At 35.9% G+C, this 15,530-nt stretch overlaps 1 protein-coding gene across 4 annotated transcripts; it reads right to left on the bottom strand.

The window, feature by feature from the left end:
- Positions 1–2,198: 2,198 nt before the first annotated feature.
- LOC18431986 (ABC transporter A family member 7) lies at positions 2,199–15,105 on the bottom strand. Of its 4 annotated transcripts, none has more exons than XR_016056444.1 (18): positions 14,927–15,105; positions 10,823–11,204; positions 9,876–9,955; positions 9,622–9,766; positions 9,380–9,499; positions 9,132–9,256; positions 8,728–8,886; positions 6,543–6,705; positions 6,336–6,461; positions 6,151–6,234; positions 5,376–5,743; positions 4,806–5,135; positions 4,410–4,519; positions 4,080–4,164; positions 3,811–3,939; positions 3,343–3,448; positions 3,054–3,142; positions 2,199–2,724 (listed from the first exon to the last, which is right to left on the bottom strand). XR_016056444.1 is itself a non-coding variant. In XM_006842097.4 (18 exons), exons 1-18 carry the CDS (start codon positions 15,020–15,022, stop codon positions 2,425–2,427), a joined length of 2,868 nt encoding a protein of 955 aa, XP_006842160.1. In that variant the 5' UTR covers positions 15,023–15,105; the 3' UTR covers positions 2,199–2,424. The 4 variants fall into 4 exon arrangements, 2 of the variants coding, with proteins under 2 accessions (XP_006842160.1, XP_088724387.1); XM_006842097.4 differs by having other exon boundaries at positions 4,935–5,135; XR_016056443.1 differs by lacking the exon at positions 4,080–4,164 and having other exon boundaries at positions 4,935–5,135.
- Positions 15,106–15,530: the final 425 nt, after the last annotated feature.

Below are 15,530 nucleotides of genomic sequence, written 5' to 3' on the forward strand. Positions count from 1 at the left end.
TGATGACACAAATACGAAAAACACAAAAAAAAAAGAAAAAAAAACAGTATAAGTACTATAGAATTTCTCATGTGAATGATGATTTAAATACAAGTTTTTGAATACTGTTTCATGATTATTCCTTCATGCATGGACTGATATAGGTGAAGGTTATTCACTTCCACTCAAAACCTGAGAGAGATTTTCTAGTTTGGACTCGCTCTAGCAATGATATCTTCTCAGTTAAAGATGCCATGGGAATTTATTAGACATGGGAGTATCCCACAGGCGTCTTTAGAGTGCTATGGTCTTCACGCTTTCATTCAAGAACAAAATGGTTTTTTTGGTTGGCCCTTCATCAACGTCTCCCTACTTATTTTTTATTACTGTAGAGAGGGGCCGTCTTAGATTCCATATGCCCTTTTTGTCCTAACAATGATGACAACATTTGGTCTCCGTCAATGTACTTTCTCGAAGAGGCTTTAGAAATCAACTGGTGATGTGGTAAGAGATTTCAGTTAAACCCCTCCATGGCAGCTATATAAAGGAGATGCACTGCATATAGGTTCAAATCAGTTGGGCTTTCCCACTTTTGTCACCATTGTTTGGTTACTATGGGAAGAACATAACCATAGCATTTTCATGGGGAACATGAGCATCTTCTCAAAATAATTATTTCCCATGTTAATGAGCTTGCGGATCTTAAGTCTTGATCTTTTCATTTATCAGAAAAGGTCATGGCAAACAACCTTCATATTACATGGGTGTCAGCAACAAACTAAAACATGATTCCCAATTGCATGGTCTTTCCCTCTCCCTCATCACTTCAAACTTAATGTCGATGGTGCTTCTCTCCATAATCCAAGGCTCGTAGGTGGAGGCGGAGTTATCACGGTGATGATGGATTTTTTCTTGCAGCATTTGCGCATCCCCTTGGTTAGGCATCTAATAATTATGCAGATTTCTATGCCCTGAAAGCAGGACCTAGCCATACAGCTTGACTGTTTCCCACTGCAGAGATTGACTCGTCTATGTTGGTTGATGTTATTTATAGTCGTTGTAGGGTGTAGGGCGCCATAGTTGCTCCACATTGTTGTTGCCAACTACCAACATAAGCTCACTAACCGTGTGCAATCTTTTTCACACATCTTTTGTGAGGCCAATATGGTGGCCAAGACTCTTGCCAAAAAAGCTACGGTTTTCTTTAATGCCATTATTTGGCATGCAAGACGCGAGATTTTCTTACCCTTCATTTACTTCTTGATGTTGCACAAATTCCTTATAGGGTTGTTAAACTATGAATATTTGACCTTTTTTTCTACTAATGAAAAACAAGTAGGACCTTCTCTCCTACTGACTTACCCACAAAAAATGATTGATAAAGAACTTGCTCTATGAAAAGGCCTTACTCTTCACATTTCATTTTTTTTTTCTCTTTTCAGGGAACCAAACGGCCCTTTAGTATATCCCAATCTTCCTAACCCATTCATCCAAGAAAGTCCTAGTTAACCACAATTTCCAAAAAAAAAAGAAGAAAAGGTTGGAAAATGGTGTACTATAAGTCCGACAATCTACAGATTGAAGGATCGATAAATGAACCAAGGGTAAAGCGTGCCAGACCACAAATTTGGCATACATGTGCAACATGTAAAAAATATAAAAAATGATTCAATAAAATAAAATGACTACAATATCAATATGTATAAAAATTTTAGGGGTATTTTCATCATTTTGGTCAGTTTATTTATTTCGAATTGTCATTTTCTAAATTTTTATGTTGCATGATGATGAGAAGTATGAATAATCAAAATTAAAGCATAATATAAAGCATAAAAAAAATAAATGCAAAATGCAATATATGCCCTAAAAAAGTGGGAACAAGAGCGTAAAATATGAAATATTGGGGGGCACTTTCAAAATTTTGCAAAATTAAGGAGATATTTACAAGAAGTTTCCTAAAAATTAAAAAAATAAATACACAGAAAATGTGAGGCAAAATGTATCCGGTTCATGACTCCCTAGAACGCCTCCTCTCCTTAAATCTAGGTCATCTGGCCTATGATACAGTATAAGCCCTTTGGCTTACAAAGATATTAGATTTTTAACAGTCAATCCTTTTCAACCCGGGCAAGTTCCCACTCTTCCACTGAAAACCTAGTGACAGAATAATGATATGGCACCATATTATATGTTCAGGCGTACATAAACCCCTTAAAGACTGCATGAAATTAGGTATTTCATTTTCACAAAACATAATAAACAGTACTGTATACAAGCATTATGACCACAAGTCCAATAACATACAATGATATTTTCGATTTATGGGAACCCACCCATTGCTAATTATAGACTAACAATCATCAGATCTCACCACCCAAAATTGAAATAAAATACATAAAAATTTGAAAAAAGTCCATGCATTAATTTGTGATTGTAGTGGCATTATCATGAGAGAACATTAAAAGCTTGTGCACTACGAGCAACATCGATGAAGACATCTTCAAGGGTGGTGTCAGCCAATCCCCAAGCTTGGATTGTGAATTTTTTCTTTGCAATTTCTACAGCTTGGAACACGTCGGCAATCCGAACCTCTTGCTTTGGCAATTCAAATTTTTGGGTCCCAGAGAGATGGTATATTTTGTTTACATTAGGAGAGAGACGGCTCACCAAATTCTCCACTTCCTTCTCTTCACTAGCAGATGTTGTCATCGTAAATATGTATGACCCGCCATATCTAGCTTTCAGCTGTTTCATAAAAGGTAGAGATGTGTATGTGAGAGAGAGAGAGAGAGAGAGAGAGAGAGAGTTTTCATGGAACTGTGCACAAATGACTTCATACAAACCAATATCCATGACATAACTCTACAACAAAACAAATGATTATACAAGACAAAATATATACGTGTAATACTAGCTAGTCAAAGATGCTATTAATTCTTTGGGTTCTTTTCTAATATCTGATTAAACCACATTCTTTTAGATATCCCAAAAGTTCACTTAAATTGGTAGTTTTTAAAGTGATATATACTAGGTGTAATGAATATGTGCATATGGAAAGAGGCACATGAATTTACCTCTTTGGCGTTTCCTAGGCACTGGAAACAGCCATCAACAAAGATGCCCAGTCGATCACAGAGAACCTCCGCCTCTTCCATGGAATGTGCTGTAATTACATGTCCAAGAGTAAGTATTACTGGGATTGAGAGAGAGAGAGAGAGAGAGAGAGAGAGAGAAAGAGAGAGAGAGGAGGATGCCACACTTCATCTGTAAGAGACAACCTATGAGAGGAGTATCAGAAAAGAATTTTTAAAAATGGATATGCAATGCTAAGACAAAGGAAAGAGTGGTAGATAAGCATATTACTTGTAAGAATGATTGCCCGATCTCGCTTTGCACGTTTGACTACACTCCATAAGTTGTTTCGTGAAGCTGGGTCTAGTCCTGTGCTCGGCTCATCCATATATACAACCTGATAATATAAGACGTCACAAAGATTTTATTTCACTTTCTTCTTATAAATGATAGAAAGCTTCGTCGCCAAGACATTATTCAAAAATCAAATGGACTACAAAAAAGGAAGAAAGAAACGGGGTGAGGACAATAGAAAGATAAAAACATGTACATATTTATCAGCATGAAAACATCTATTTCCCAAATGCCCTAAACCTTAGCAATAATTTAATTGCAATCTGAGTATTTATGTCTGAAATAAATGTTCCTTTTGTGAAAATGAGAGAAATTTCTGAAAGTGAATAGAGTATGACAAGGCAAGGACCACGTCATGAATGTCAAGAAACATGCCATTCCTCTTACTAAGACAATTATGCATACCTGAGGATCTCCAATAAGTGAAATAGCAACACTCAGCCTCCTCTTCATACCCCCACTATATTTACCAGCTTGCTTGTCCCCAACACCTCCATTATAAAGATTTACACTCTTCAATGATTCTTCCACATTCTGTAACAAGAAAGAATATCATATATCCAAATGTGAATTCATGCACATGCACATGCACATATGTACTCATACTTTGCAAGAATTAAACATACATCCCAAGTGATAGAACCATAAATCAGTACAACGGACTGGGTTCCTACAGTTTTTAAGGTGGCACCCTTGAGGTTCTTTAGTCTACCATAGAACAACAGATGCTCCCTACCACTTAGTGTTTCCCAGAGCAAGCTGTATCACAAGTAAACCATTAGAACTCAAGAAAGAAAAGAGACTCTGATCAGTCAAGCAAAAAACCCAAATCAGAGTAAACTCAAAAGGATCATCCAAGTTTTACAAATAGTTCATTCAATTGATTTTATCATATTCCCCAGTTCTATCACACACACACACACACACACGCACGCACGCACACACACAGCATTTCATCCCTTTTACATTCTCCATACTAAGAGTCTAGGGATAGTCATGCTTACTCATGCTGTGGACATACACCCATGCTTGTATATATTTTATCCATATCAGTACGTATGTCCAGACCCTCCACATAAGCATGGCCAGAACTAGGTGACATAAGCCCAATCATCTGTAGTCATGTAGCCTTCATCAGAACCTTTGATAATAAACAAACTAAAATGAAAAACAATATGAAATTATTACAACATTAAGCTTACAATGTAGAGATATGAATATGATAAATACAGCAACTGAGCTGTAAGCCCATGACATTCAAAAGAATAGATAGCAGAGCACTAAAAGGAACTCAAAGCCACATTTCAGATGGCCTATAAAACCGTGCAATTTTGAAATCTCTGGACTTTCCCACTAATTTGGTCTGTTGGATGCGATTAAATATTTAAGGAACCACTCACCCATAAGTTTGGATGATTTAATGACCTAATGAGTCCTACCAAACCCGAATACCCACCCAGCCATTATATATATATATATATATATAGACAGAGAGAGAGAGAATCAAGGTTGGGTTGTTGCAGGCGGACCATATTGATGAAGGTGGTCTTCCCGGCACCATTGGGTCCAAGCATGCCGAAGCATTCCCCTCGAGGCAAGGCAAGAGAGAGGCCACGGACTGCAAATTTTGGGGGGTTTCCATCCCTCCCTGGATAGACCTTTTTCAAGTTATCACAGATGATAGAATGGCTTGTACTGGATTCCATTAGTAATTGTTCAACCGCCTCCCTCTGCAATAAGAGAATTAAACTACATTTCATTTAAGAAAACACACGCGAAAATATCTAACCCCAGCAATTCCATTCAGTTTAACAATAAAAATGACTGCCAGGGACGTAAAACAACAATGGTAAATAAAGAAAAGTTGGATTCTAGGAAAATGCATACAAAAGATACATCTAACAAAAAATTTAACATCAAAAGTTTTCAAATTGTTTAAGGAAAGCCAGAAAAAAAGGAAAGTCCTTCACCTCTCGAGAAACATCAGGTTTTTCCATATCTACAAAAACGTTAGATCCTTGTCGTTGAAGACTTGGTCGGTTAAAAGATAGTGAGCGTTTCTTCCTGATGGATTGTAAGAAAAATAAAGGATGTTTCCTGATTCCACTTCCAAAGGAAGCAACTTGATCTAAGTAGTACGCAAGCGGGAGAAAAATTATCCATTCTATGAGCATGATAATTAGGACAGCCATCATTCCGTTGTCATCATCATTCAAATTTTTCCATCTCATGCCTTCGGTTCCCATGTAATATCCTGTAGAAGAATACTGTGCAAGCTCATATAGTCCCCTAAACAAGGAAAAACCAGGAATGATTTCCATCACCAAAACCCAACCTCCTGCAAGAATTGAAAAGCCATGAGCAAATTCATGCCGATTTGATTTAGAAATGGAGATATCAGAAACGTTAATGAAGTGCCTCATAAGCTGTCATCCACAGTACACTATGATCAAATGGACTATGGAGAACTTATAGTCCTCTGGATTGTCACCACCCATTGAACCATGGAGAGAGTGAGAGAGAGAGAGAGAGAGAGAGAGAGAGAGAGAGCACAAGAACAAGATATGACCCTGATGTAGGGTCCCACTCTTCTACATCACAATTCATCATATCAAAGAACAGTGGTTCTTCCATAGCCCATTTGAATATAGCATCCTTTCCCTTTTTATTTTAAGTAATAAGGAAAAAGCATCTTAATGCATAGAGAAGCCCACATCTCATGAAAATCATGTCCCATTCACTTACTTGGAAAAGATGTATCTTCAACAAAGAATTGGAGAAGATAGGCTCCTAAGAGCCCTGATCCAAATACATATTTGTATGCAGCAACTGCCACCATCAAATTTCATAATAATATATCCAGGTGCCTTGTCCAAGTCTCATAACAAACAAAAAAGAGAAGTAATAAATAATTTTCATTCAACTCAAACCTGTAGCAGTTTTGGCATTTGAAAAGATCGTTGCCACTAGGAAGGCAAATGAAATCTGCAGATTAATGTAAATGAAATAGAACACAAATTGTATGCCATAGGAATTCAATGTGAAGAACTTCAGCCCTGTAACATAAAATGAATTTGCATTAAAAGGTTTCACTTACATAACTACACAGTAAAGCATGGTGTACGAGAGAATATTACCTATAACGGAGCCAAATATCACAAAACATATCATATAAACCAATGATATGGTTAGGAAATATGCATAAGAAATAACCCAATAAGGGCCATCACCAAGTCCGTGCATTTTCATCATGATCCGCAAGTTCTTTTGCTTCTCATAAACTATATATGTCAATATCACCTACATGGGCAGGATTGAACATAAAAGTGTATAAGAGAAATATGAGTTCATCTGATGACCTCTTGACATCTATAATGACAAACTAAAGTCAAGTTTCTCTCCAGCTAGGTGGACAATCAACAGTTCTATCATGTTAAGTATAATCAATGTTTGGAAACCCGGATCAGCAACGGGGATTGACCATCTGGAAAAGTGATCTGGATCGGCGGATTAGCAATTGGGATCGGTGGATCGGCAGGATCCATCCTTAAAAAATTTCAAAAAATCACTAAAATTTATTAAAAATCTAGTTTTGTAGGTTTCCAGAAAAATAGTGGTATTGCAGTATGGTTTTCCATTATTTTACCAAAAATACATGATACTAAGAACATGTCTCATGTCTAAGTATTTGTTGTTCATTAGATTCATTTTATAGTCAAAGTGCAGTTTAAAAGGCAACTCATTGCGATAAATGGATCTCTCCAACCCAGTGTTCTTCTTTTTTTTTTTTTTTTTTTTTTTTTTTTTTTTGCATTTTTATGATCTCCATTGCCACTTGCACTTGCAAAGAATAAGGCTTTTGTCTACTCTTTTCTTATATTTCCTCTTTTCCTGAAAATTAATTTATTAAATTAATCATTTATTTCCAAAAAGATGGAGTAAAGAGACTATAATATAATATTTTAGGAGAGAGAGAATGTACATGTTTTAGGAGAGTATGTGTGTGTGTGTGAGAGAGAGAGAGAGAGAGAGAAAGAGGTAGAGTGGATCTTACGTTATGGAACACACATATTATGTGAAAATGAAGAACTTTAAGAGAGAGAGAGAGAGAGAGAGAGAGAGAGAGAGAGAGAGAGAGGGTTTGTGTTGAGACTTTAGATTTTCATTTTAGTTGAGTCAAATCTTTGGAAAGGGGTTTATGTCTTGTAGGCGCAAATTTTGGTGAACTCATGAATTTTGGATAACATACCTCGTAGGGTTTGTCAAATTTTGGTGTGTTAGGGTTTGTCAAATTTACACAGAGATTCATGGAAGATATATGCATAAGACGCATCACTTTCCATCTCTCTCTGGAAAGTCTTATGATGTTAGTTGCAGAATTGTGTGTTCTAGAAAGACCACATTAAAACTTGGGGCAAAATTGTGCTTTCTAGGCACATCACAAGACTTTCCAGGTATACTACAAAAATTGGGTGCAAAAATGGATTAGTTGGACGAATCGTCCCCTTGAAAATTGACCCAAATCGGTGGATTGGCAGTCCGGTCAAGTGAATCCGCCAACAAAAAAATAGAGAACAAAATATAAAATTGAAAAAATTATAAAGAATAAAATATGGGGCCGGATCAGCTAGTTCCCAATGTATAGTAAGAACCAGACCGGTCCCACCAGTTCTCGATCTAAATTAGTGATTCCGACCCGGATCGGTAAAAAACATTGGTGTTTATGCATCACTTTTCAAAACTCACCCAGCAAGCAGCCATCCCAGGGGGGAGGAGAGCGAAAGTGGACTAAAGTTAAAAATTTTGCAAGGGTTAAAGGATTTATCACATTAATGTGTTTACCCATTGCGAGTGGATGTGGGATAAAAGTTGGGAGCTGAGAAAGTATAAAAGACCGCCTGGGGCAAGGCATCTTCACATATTGCACCAAGTGGGTGTGGGGTATAGAGATGTGGGGCCATCTCTTGTAAATAAAAAAATATTATAAAAACTAAAAATATAATAATAAAAAAATTCATGGGAATTGGATGGTTTGCCCTGTTGGACCGTCCAGTTCCCTAAAAAAATCAATCGGTTTTGTCAGGAACTAGCCAATTCCTTTCAAGAATCACTTGGTTCCCGATATATTTAGGGAACAAGGATGGTCCCATTGAATATCAATCCAGATCGGGCGATTCCGATCTGGATTGGCATTTATTTTAAACCCTGAGTTTAACTATTAACAATGTACAATGCCACATTAAGAACCTGTGTAGTTTGTGTATTGGTCATTAAAGATATGTTGTCGGAAAAGAACTCTTGAGCAAGAAATTATTATCTTACTGGAAGAAGTAATTGAACAACCCATGTGAAAAAAAGTGGACCGAGAATAGAAGAGAAATCCAGCCTAATCTTTGTTGGAGGTTTCGGCATTTCTTTGACAAAATCAATCAGCATTTTCACTCCTGCACCTCTAAGATACTGCAAGTAGGCATTTGATGCCTGCACGGACAAGAAACTTATGCATATCATTCATCACAAATGATTAGATACAGAAATGATCGCAAGGAATTTCACTACAAGTAGCTGAATTTCAAACCAGGAGTCTTATGAATACTAGTTGACTTCCAAACCACAAAATCCATATGTCCCAAGCCAATATGAAAGAAAATTAACACATTTCAAATACAACAGTGGCTTATAGTCCCCAAAAAGGCATATAAAGGGTAATCTCTTGGGACACCTACCATGTTTAATGAGCGTGGAAGCCGCACCAGGGGAATAGAAGAAAACCCAGTATCATTATTATAAGTTGAGTTGTACCAGACATTCAAATTGAATTTATTTTGGTCAGAGTCCAGGAAATCAAAGGCTGCTTGAGAAAATGTCATGGGACATATATCAGCGTTCATGAAACAAGATAAAAAAAATACATGATGTCAATCAAAAGAGAAGGGAAGAAAAGAGATTATCAAGCAATCAGGGTATAATTGACCAGCCAGAATTTCATTGATCTCTTTGGCTGAATTGCCCTTCCTATATCCCTTAAACAGCTCATTATTCACAACAGATGAACTATTACGCCACAAATGTAAACCCTGCACACATTCGACCTCTGCAACCAATTGCAAAAGTAAATAAATAAATAAATAGAATAAAAGAGGAAATAAGAAAAGAATAAAAAGCGAGTATCTGATGAGAAGCAAAAATTAAATCATTGAAGGGTAAATCATATACTTTGTTGAACTGTATAAGAAGCTATCTGGAAAGAAACCGGAAGGTTAAAATTTGAAGCACACTGAGGTCGAACAATATATAGGGGGTGGCCAGAGAAGAAAGCAGGTTCAAGATAATTGCTTTGCTCGGGCATTGTATCTGTTCCCTGAAGAATATCAAACAAAGAGCATGCCAGTAAATTACTTTGGAATCATGGAGGCATTGTACACATGAATACTAAAACTGCAGGAGTCCCATCAAAGCAAAACACTCACAGGAAGGACTTCAGATAGCAAAGTCAAAGAATCCGATGTACTTGCAGGAAAAGCATTTGTCACCAAATTCCCAGCCAAACCTGCAAAGCATTCTTAAGAATTAACCCAATGGAAATATTGAATGCCATAGCCATAGTTATGACATGTGAAGTCTAATATCTTTGCTTTTCATAATCCATTCACGCAGCATGATCAGCTGCTGGTGAGGACCGCAGGTTTTATTTCATCTTTTTCTCATACTTCTTTTCATTTATTTTTCTCTACAATTTTTATTTTTATTTTCTTTCTTTATATCATTTCTTCTATATATATTTACTGTGATTCTTCATCATTTTGTCTCATTCCTTAGAACATTTACTTTATCATGTCATTAAGTTTTCTGATATTCCTTTTCCTATTCATTTTTATAATCTCATGCAGAGTATGTAGCCCTAATTATAAGAAACAAAGTTAGCTCTAATGGCTGAGTGATTACAAAAAGCTATGCCACTATGTTCTTGAACCTCCAAGACCGAAGAGAATCAATTTCAATCAAATCAGAGATATTAAAGATCATCACTTAGAACCAGAGTTTCAATCCTCGGACTCGCCCCGGGACTCGGCCACTGCCAGGGAGGGCCTGCTCTGGGAGTCTCGACGTGACTCTTCGAGTCTCATCTTTAGGAAATCATCCTCTTTGAAGAATATCATTAGAATTTTTGAGGAATCATACAGACTCAGATCTCCTAGACAAGCTCATCCAGAGCTGGTAAGAGTGCTGGCTCGAAATAACTCAGGTGTGTCCCAGTCAGACTCAACAAGTCTATAATACACTGCTTAGAAATGAACAAGGAAGCATACTAGAGCACTTGTCCTAAACATGACAAGAAACAAAGTAAGATTTTAAGGCACAATAATTCTATTCGAGATTGTATCCATTTAAAAGCATAACAAGAAAGAGCACATACTTGTTGCTAGTGTTTTGTTCCCTCCTGTATAAAGTATAGTCACAGGGCAGTTCCCTGTCTCTTTGCATGAACTGTCTGGCAAGTCAGCTAAGGAATTTGAATCAGTCCTCGAAGCTCGATACTTTGGACCAGGTACTTGAAGGAGTGCTGGCCATGTTGGTGGGCTTGGTATTGGACAAGTGCCAACTTGATCTAAGCTTGAATATTGTATTCCACATACATTCTCACAAGTCCCATCTCCATTTGCGTCAATACATTGGCACCCACACTTGTTTTTGGGCTTGTCGAGTTCATTGTTAATCAGCACTTGAATTGTGAGGATTATGATACAGAGGTAGATAGGAAAAGCAATGAGCCCGCAATTTGTTCTCATGTTATGTTTCTGTAGACATACAAGAGTAGCATGAGATATAAATAGAAGATAGCCCTTTGATGGAAGGAAAATTTGTCCTTATTCTTTAGTTTTATTCAACTTTAAAGGATGTATATTGTAGTTTGCTTTTTTAAAGTTTTTTTCTAGGGTTTTTTTAGTTTTTTACGGATTCTAGGATTTTTATATATTTTTTTTTATTTCATGGGAACTATTCACAAGTACTATTCATGGGTACTATTCACAAGGGTAAATTTGTCATTAGGAAATTTACGTTTAAGTTAGGAGATATATATATCATTTTAATCATTATATGGACATGCAATATCTTTGGACATTGAATTATAGTATATAAGAGATATGTGGCCTTTGAGAGGGGAATTCCACACGACTTTTAGAACTTGAAAAAGGAAAAAGCTTAGGCATTTATAACCCTAGCTTGGGTAAGGAGAACAAACCCTAGGTTTCTTCAAATTGTGCTTGTGTTTAGCTTTTTTTTTGTTGTTTTTACTGTTCCTTCAAATTTTCTTGCATCAATTGGTATTAGAGCCTGTGATCTACACGAAGTTACTGTAGCAAGTATGGAATTTACTGTAGCACGTAGGAAGTTATTATACTACCACTTTTTTTGGTGCCCTAGGTCAACAACAAAGAGGGGAAGTTATAGTGGGGTCTAAGTTTGCTGATTTTGGCCAAAGTTTTGCCAAAACAACCTAGATCTTGCTAATTTCAACAATTTTTGTTAATTATTTGCCTAGGGTTTGTGATTTCGACGAACCCATGGCAGCGAGAAGGGGTAGTAGAAGGGGGATTTTTGTAGATCCACTCTGTGATCCCATAGATGACAGAATTGAGGAACTTGAAAGGCAAGTACAACAATTGGTGTAGCAGTTCGCGAGCCTCAATAATAGGCAAGACGGTGATCTTTCAGACCAAGAGGATCTCGAGTATAAGCCTTTTTACTTTTGTGCTCCAAGTGGGGTGTCGAGTGAAGAGGACAGTCATAGATGACCTAGATATGGGGAACATCACTCTAGGGTTTTCGATTTGGAGGATGAAATTCTTGATTTTGACACAAATCGTATCGAAAGTAGGATGTAAATTGGGATCTGCCACCAATCTTCGACACATGTTTAGATGAAGAATAAGATCTTGCAGGAGATCCAATCTAAGATGATGATTAAGATTTCGTGGTTCAATTGGTATTTGACGAGGCAAAAAAGGACGTACTTAAAGGATAATTGAAAGGTGAAGTTGTTGGTTTAAACGTTGATCTCAAAGATGCACTTATGGTGCGTACTAGAGTTGAGCCTGGGCAAATTAAGCAGGGTTACATGGCTGAAGTGATGCAAATTCAACAAGTTTACATGATTAAAAATTTTCCATCGACATATAGTGACCCTTTCCTCGAGGGTTTCTCAGTTCCAATGCATAATCATCGTGTTTTGATCAGTGAAGTAACCCACAAGTCCCAATATCATATTTACAATATTCGTGTTGAAGAATGTTGTTGGATTAATGTCAATATCATCTTAACACACTTCAAAACTTGAGGACGAGTTTTCTCCAACCAAAGGAGAATGATAGAGGGAAAAATTGTTCTTATTCTTTATTTTTATTCAACTTTAAAGGATATATATTATAGTTTGCTTTTAGGGCTTATTTCTAGGGTTTTTAGTTTTTTAAGGATTCTAGGGTTTTTATATATTTTTTTTAATTTCATGGGAACTAATCACAAGTAGTATTCATGAATACTATTCAGGGGTATTATTCACAAGGACAAATTTGTTATTATAAAATTTAAGTTTAAGTTAGGATATATAAGTCATTTTAATCGTTGTATGGACATATAATACCTTTGAACATTGAATTATGATATATAAGAGATGTGTGGCGCTTTGAGAGGGGAATTCCACATGATTTTTCGAATTTGAAAAAGAGAAGGAACCCTAGCTTGGGTAAGGAAAAGAAACCCTAGGGTTTTTCGAATTGTGCTTGTGTTTAGCTCTATTTATTGTTGTTTTTATTGTTCCCTTAAATTTCCCTGCATCACCCTTATTTTGGTTGGTTGGTCAGTGGTGGGATTCAAACCTAGGATGTAGTGTTGCACTAGTGAAAACCGTAACCAATCAAGTCAGTGCTAGAATCCCATACATAAGCAAGGTTCTAGTCTTATAGATGATGGCAAATATAATGGGTGTGGTTTGTATAAGGTGGCAACCTTACTTGTAGAAGTAAGGTTGTCATGTTCTACTCCCTTTATTATAGTTGGATAGTGTAGATTTGACATGTCTTTTAAGATGGTATCAAAAATTGATACATTTTTTAATATAGTGTCAAATCTGCCCTATTCAAATAAAATGGATGGTGTAGATTAGGCAAACCTTACTTCTACAAGTAAAGGTTGCAATATTCTGTAAACTTTTTCCAAAATCCAAATATAATATCTATGAGACTAAAACACAGATTAAATTGTTCCCTGAAAACATGCTATAAGAAAGAAAGTTTTTTCTTCTATGCTGAGAAAAAAAGAAAAAAACATAAAAACACACAAACATCACAGTTAGAGTGCAGTTTCTTCAAAAGAAAATCACGGCTTCAATTCCATCCTTGTCTAACTCTCTTTTTTATTTTAGTTTCATTTTTATTTTTATTTTGGGTGAACAACTCCTGTGTTTATTGGGTCGTTGCTTGGATGTATTACAAATCATCACGATTAACAAAAACTTCCCACAAATACAGCAAAGATATGGAAAAATAACAGAACTTGAATCCAAGCAATACTTGGAATTGCAAATGAAGCATAAAATTTCCACTACCTGATATCCAAATTTTCCTATAAATCCTACCTCCAAAAACTCAAATATATAAAAAATAAAACTTTTCAATATAATGCCATAATAAAAAAATCAAATACTAACTTTTATTATAGTGTCATTGTTCCTGAATTCATGTAAACCCCAATTTTGAAGCTACAAATTGACTTCATTACTTTGTCAATTCAGTTTTGCTTTCATTAATAATCAACAATCTTCTTCAAAAAAAATGCTTAAACTAAAAAATAGTACAATACATCTCATTTTGAACCAAATGATCCTCCATCATGACTCAATTTCCTTATTTCAATCCTAAGAAAGAGTAAGGATTTTCCCTCATAAAAATAAATTCACAGTTGGTACCTATCATATGATATGAACAATCAAGAAGAGAAAGGAATATGAATTACCCTGTCAAATAAAAACATATAGAAAATATATTTTTTCAAAAATTTCAGGTCATTTTTTTGTCAGAGATCAAACCATTTAGGTAAAATTAACAATTTATATGTAATTACATAGATTGAAAAAAAAGGGTTGGGCAACAAAAATCAAGTATGCTAAAAAAATAACTCCTTAATTTCCATATTTAAAATAGACCCATCAAAGCATCGCTATCTTAGAGGCAGATCAATAGAACCATAGATAGATAGAGAGATAGATAGATAAATAGAGAGAGAGAGAGAGAGAGAATTAAAGTCCTCTCAGATTCTTGAGATAAAAATTTGATAACCAGCAACTGAAACTCAATCGAAACTAGTGAATCACAAAGATAAGGGGAAAGTATAGGGGAAGAAGTTGAATTCTCAGATTCTTGGGATAAAAAATTGAAAACAAAAAACTGAAAATCAATCAAAAATTGGGAACCACGAAGAAAAGGGGAAAGTATAGGGGGAGAAATGGAAGAAAGCTTTATACCTGAAAAGTGAGGTTCTTCCTGAGTAAAGCATCAGCTTGAGTGAAAAAAGTTGCAGGGCCATGAGAATCCCTGCTCCTTCCATTGCCCCCATTCATCTTCCAAACCAAAACCGTAAAAATCACAGGTCAAATCAAACCTCTCTGGTGACAGGCCAAAAACGGCCGGTGAATTTCAACGGTTCGCTTCCACTCCTGTCTAACATATATATATATATATATATATATATATACAGTTAAAAGATTATATGCTCACGCGGGTTTGTGCTTTCGCGGGCCTACACAGAAGTTATATATGCACTGATTTTTTAATAAAATATTAAAATTTTGAAATGGGGTTAGCTTGGGCAGCTATCATCCACCCCACTTTTTTTTATTATACCCCAATGTTTTAAGGAAAAGTGTATAGCAAGACTATTTACAATTAATTTTGATCATTGGATGTGAAATTAGGTAGCTATATTTATTTCATTGACCAAGCTCAAAATTCAAAAGAAATTTTTTTAAACTTTGTGACGCACCCAAGCTGTCAAATTTCATATTGGATGGTGGTAAATAATTGTGATTTTATTATACCAAAGGTAAATAGTCTTATTGTATATAATCT

The sequence above is a fragment of the Amborella trichopoda genome, chromosome 5, assembly GCF_054954075.1.
Source record: "Amborella trichopoda isolate Santa Cruz 75 chromosome 5, AtrichopodaSantaCruz75HAP2 v2.0, whole genome shotgun sequence".
Taxonomy (NCBI): Eukaryota; Viridiplantae; Streptophyta; class Magnoliopsida; order Amborellales; family Amborellaceae; genus Amborella; species Amborella trichopoda.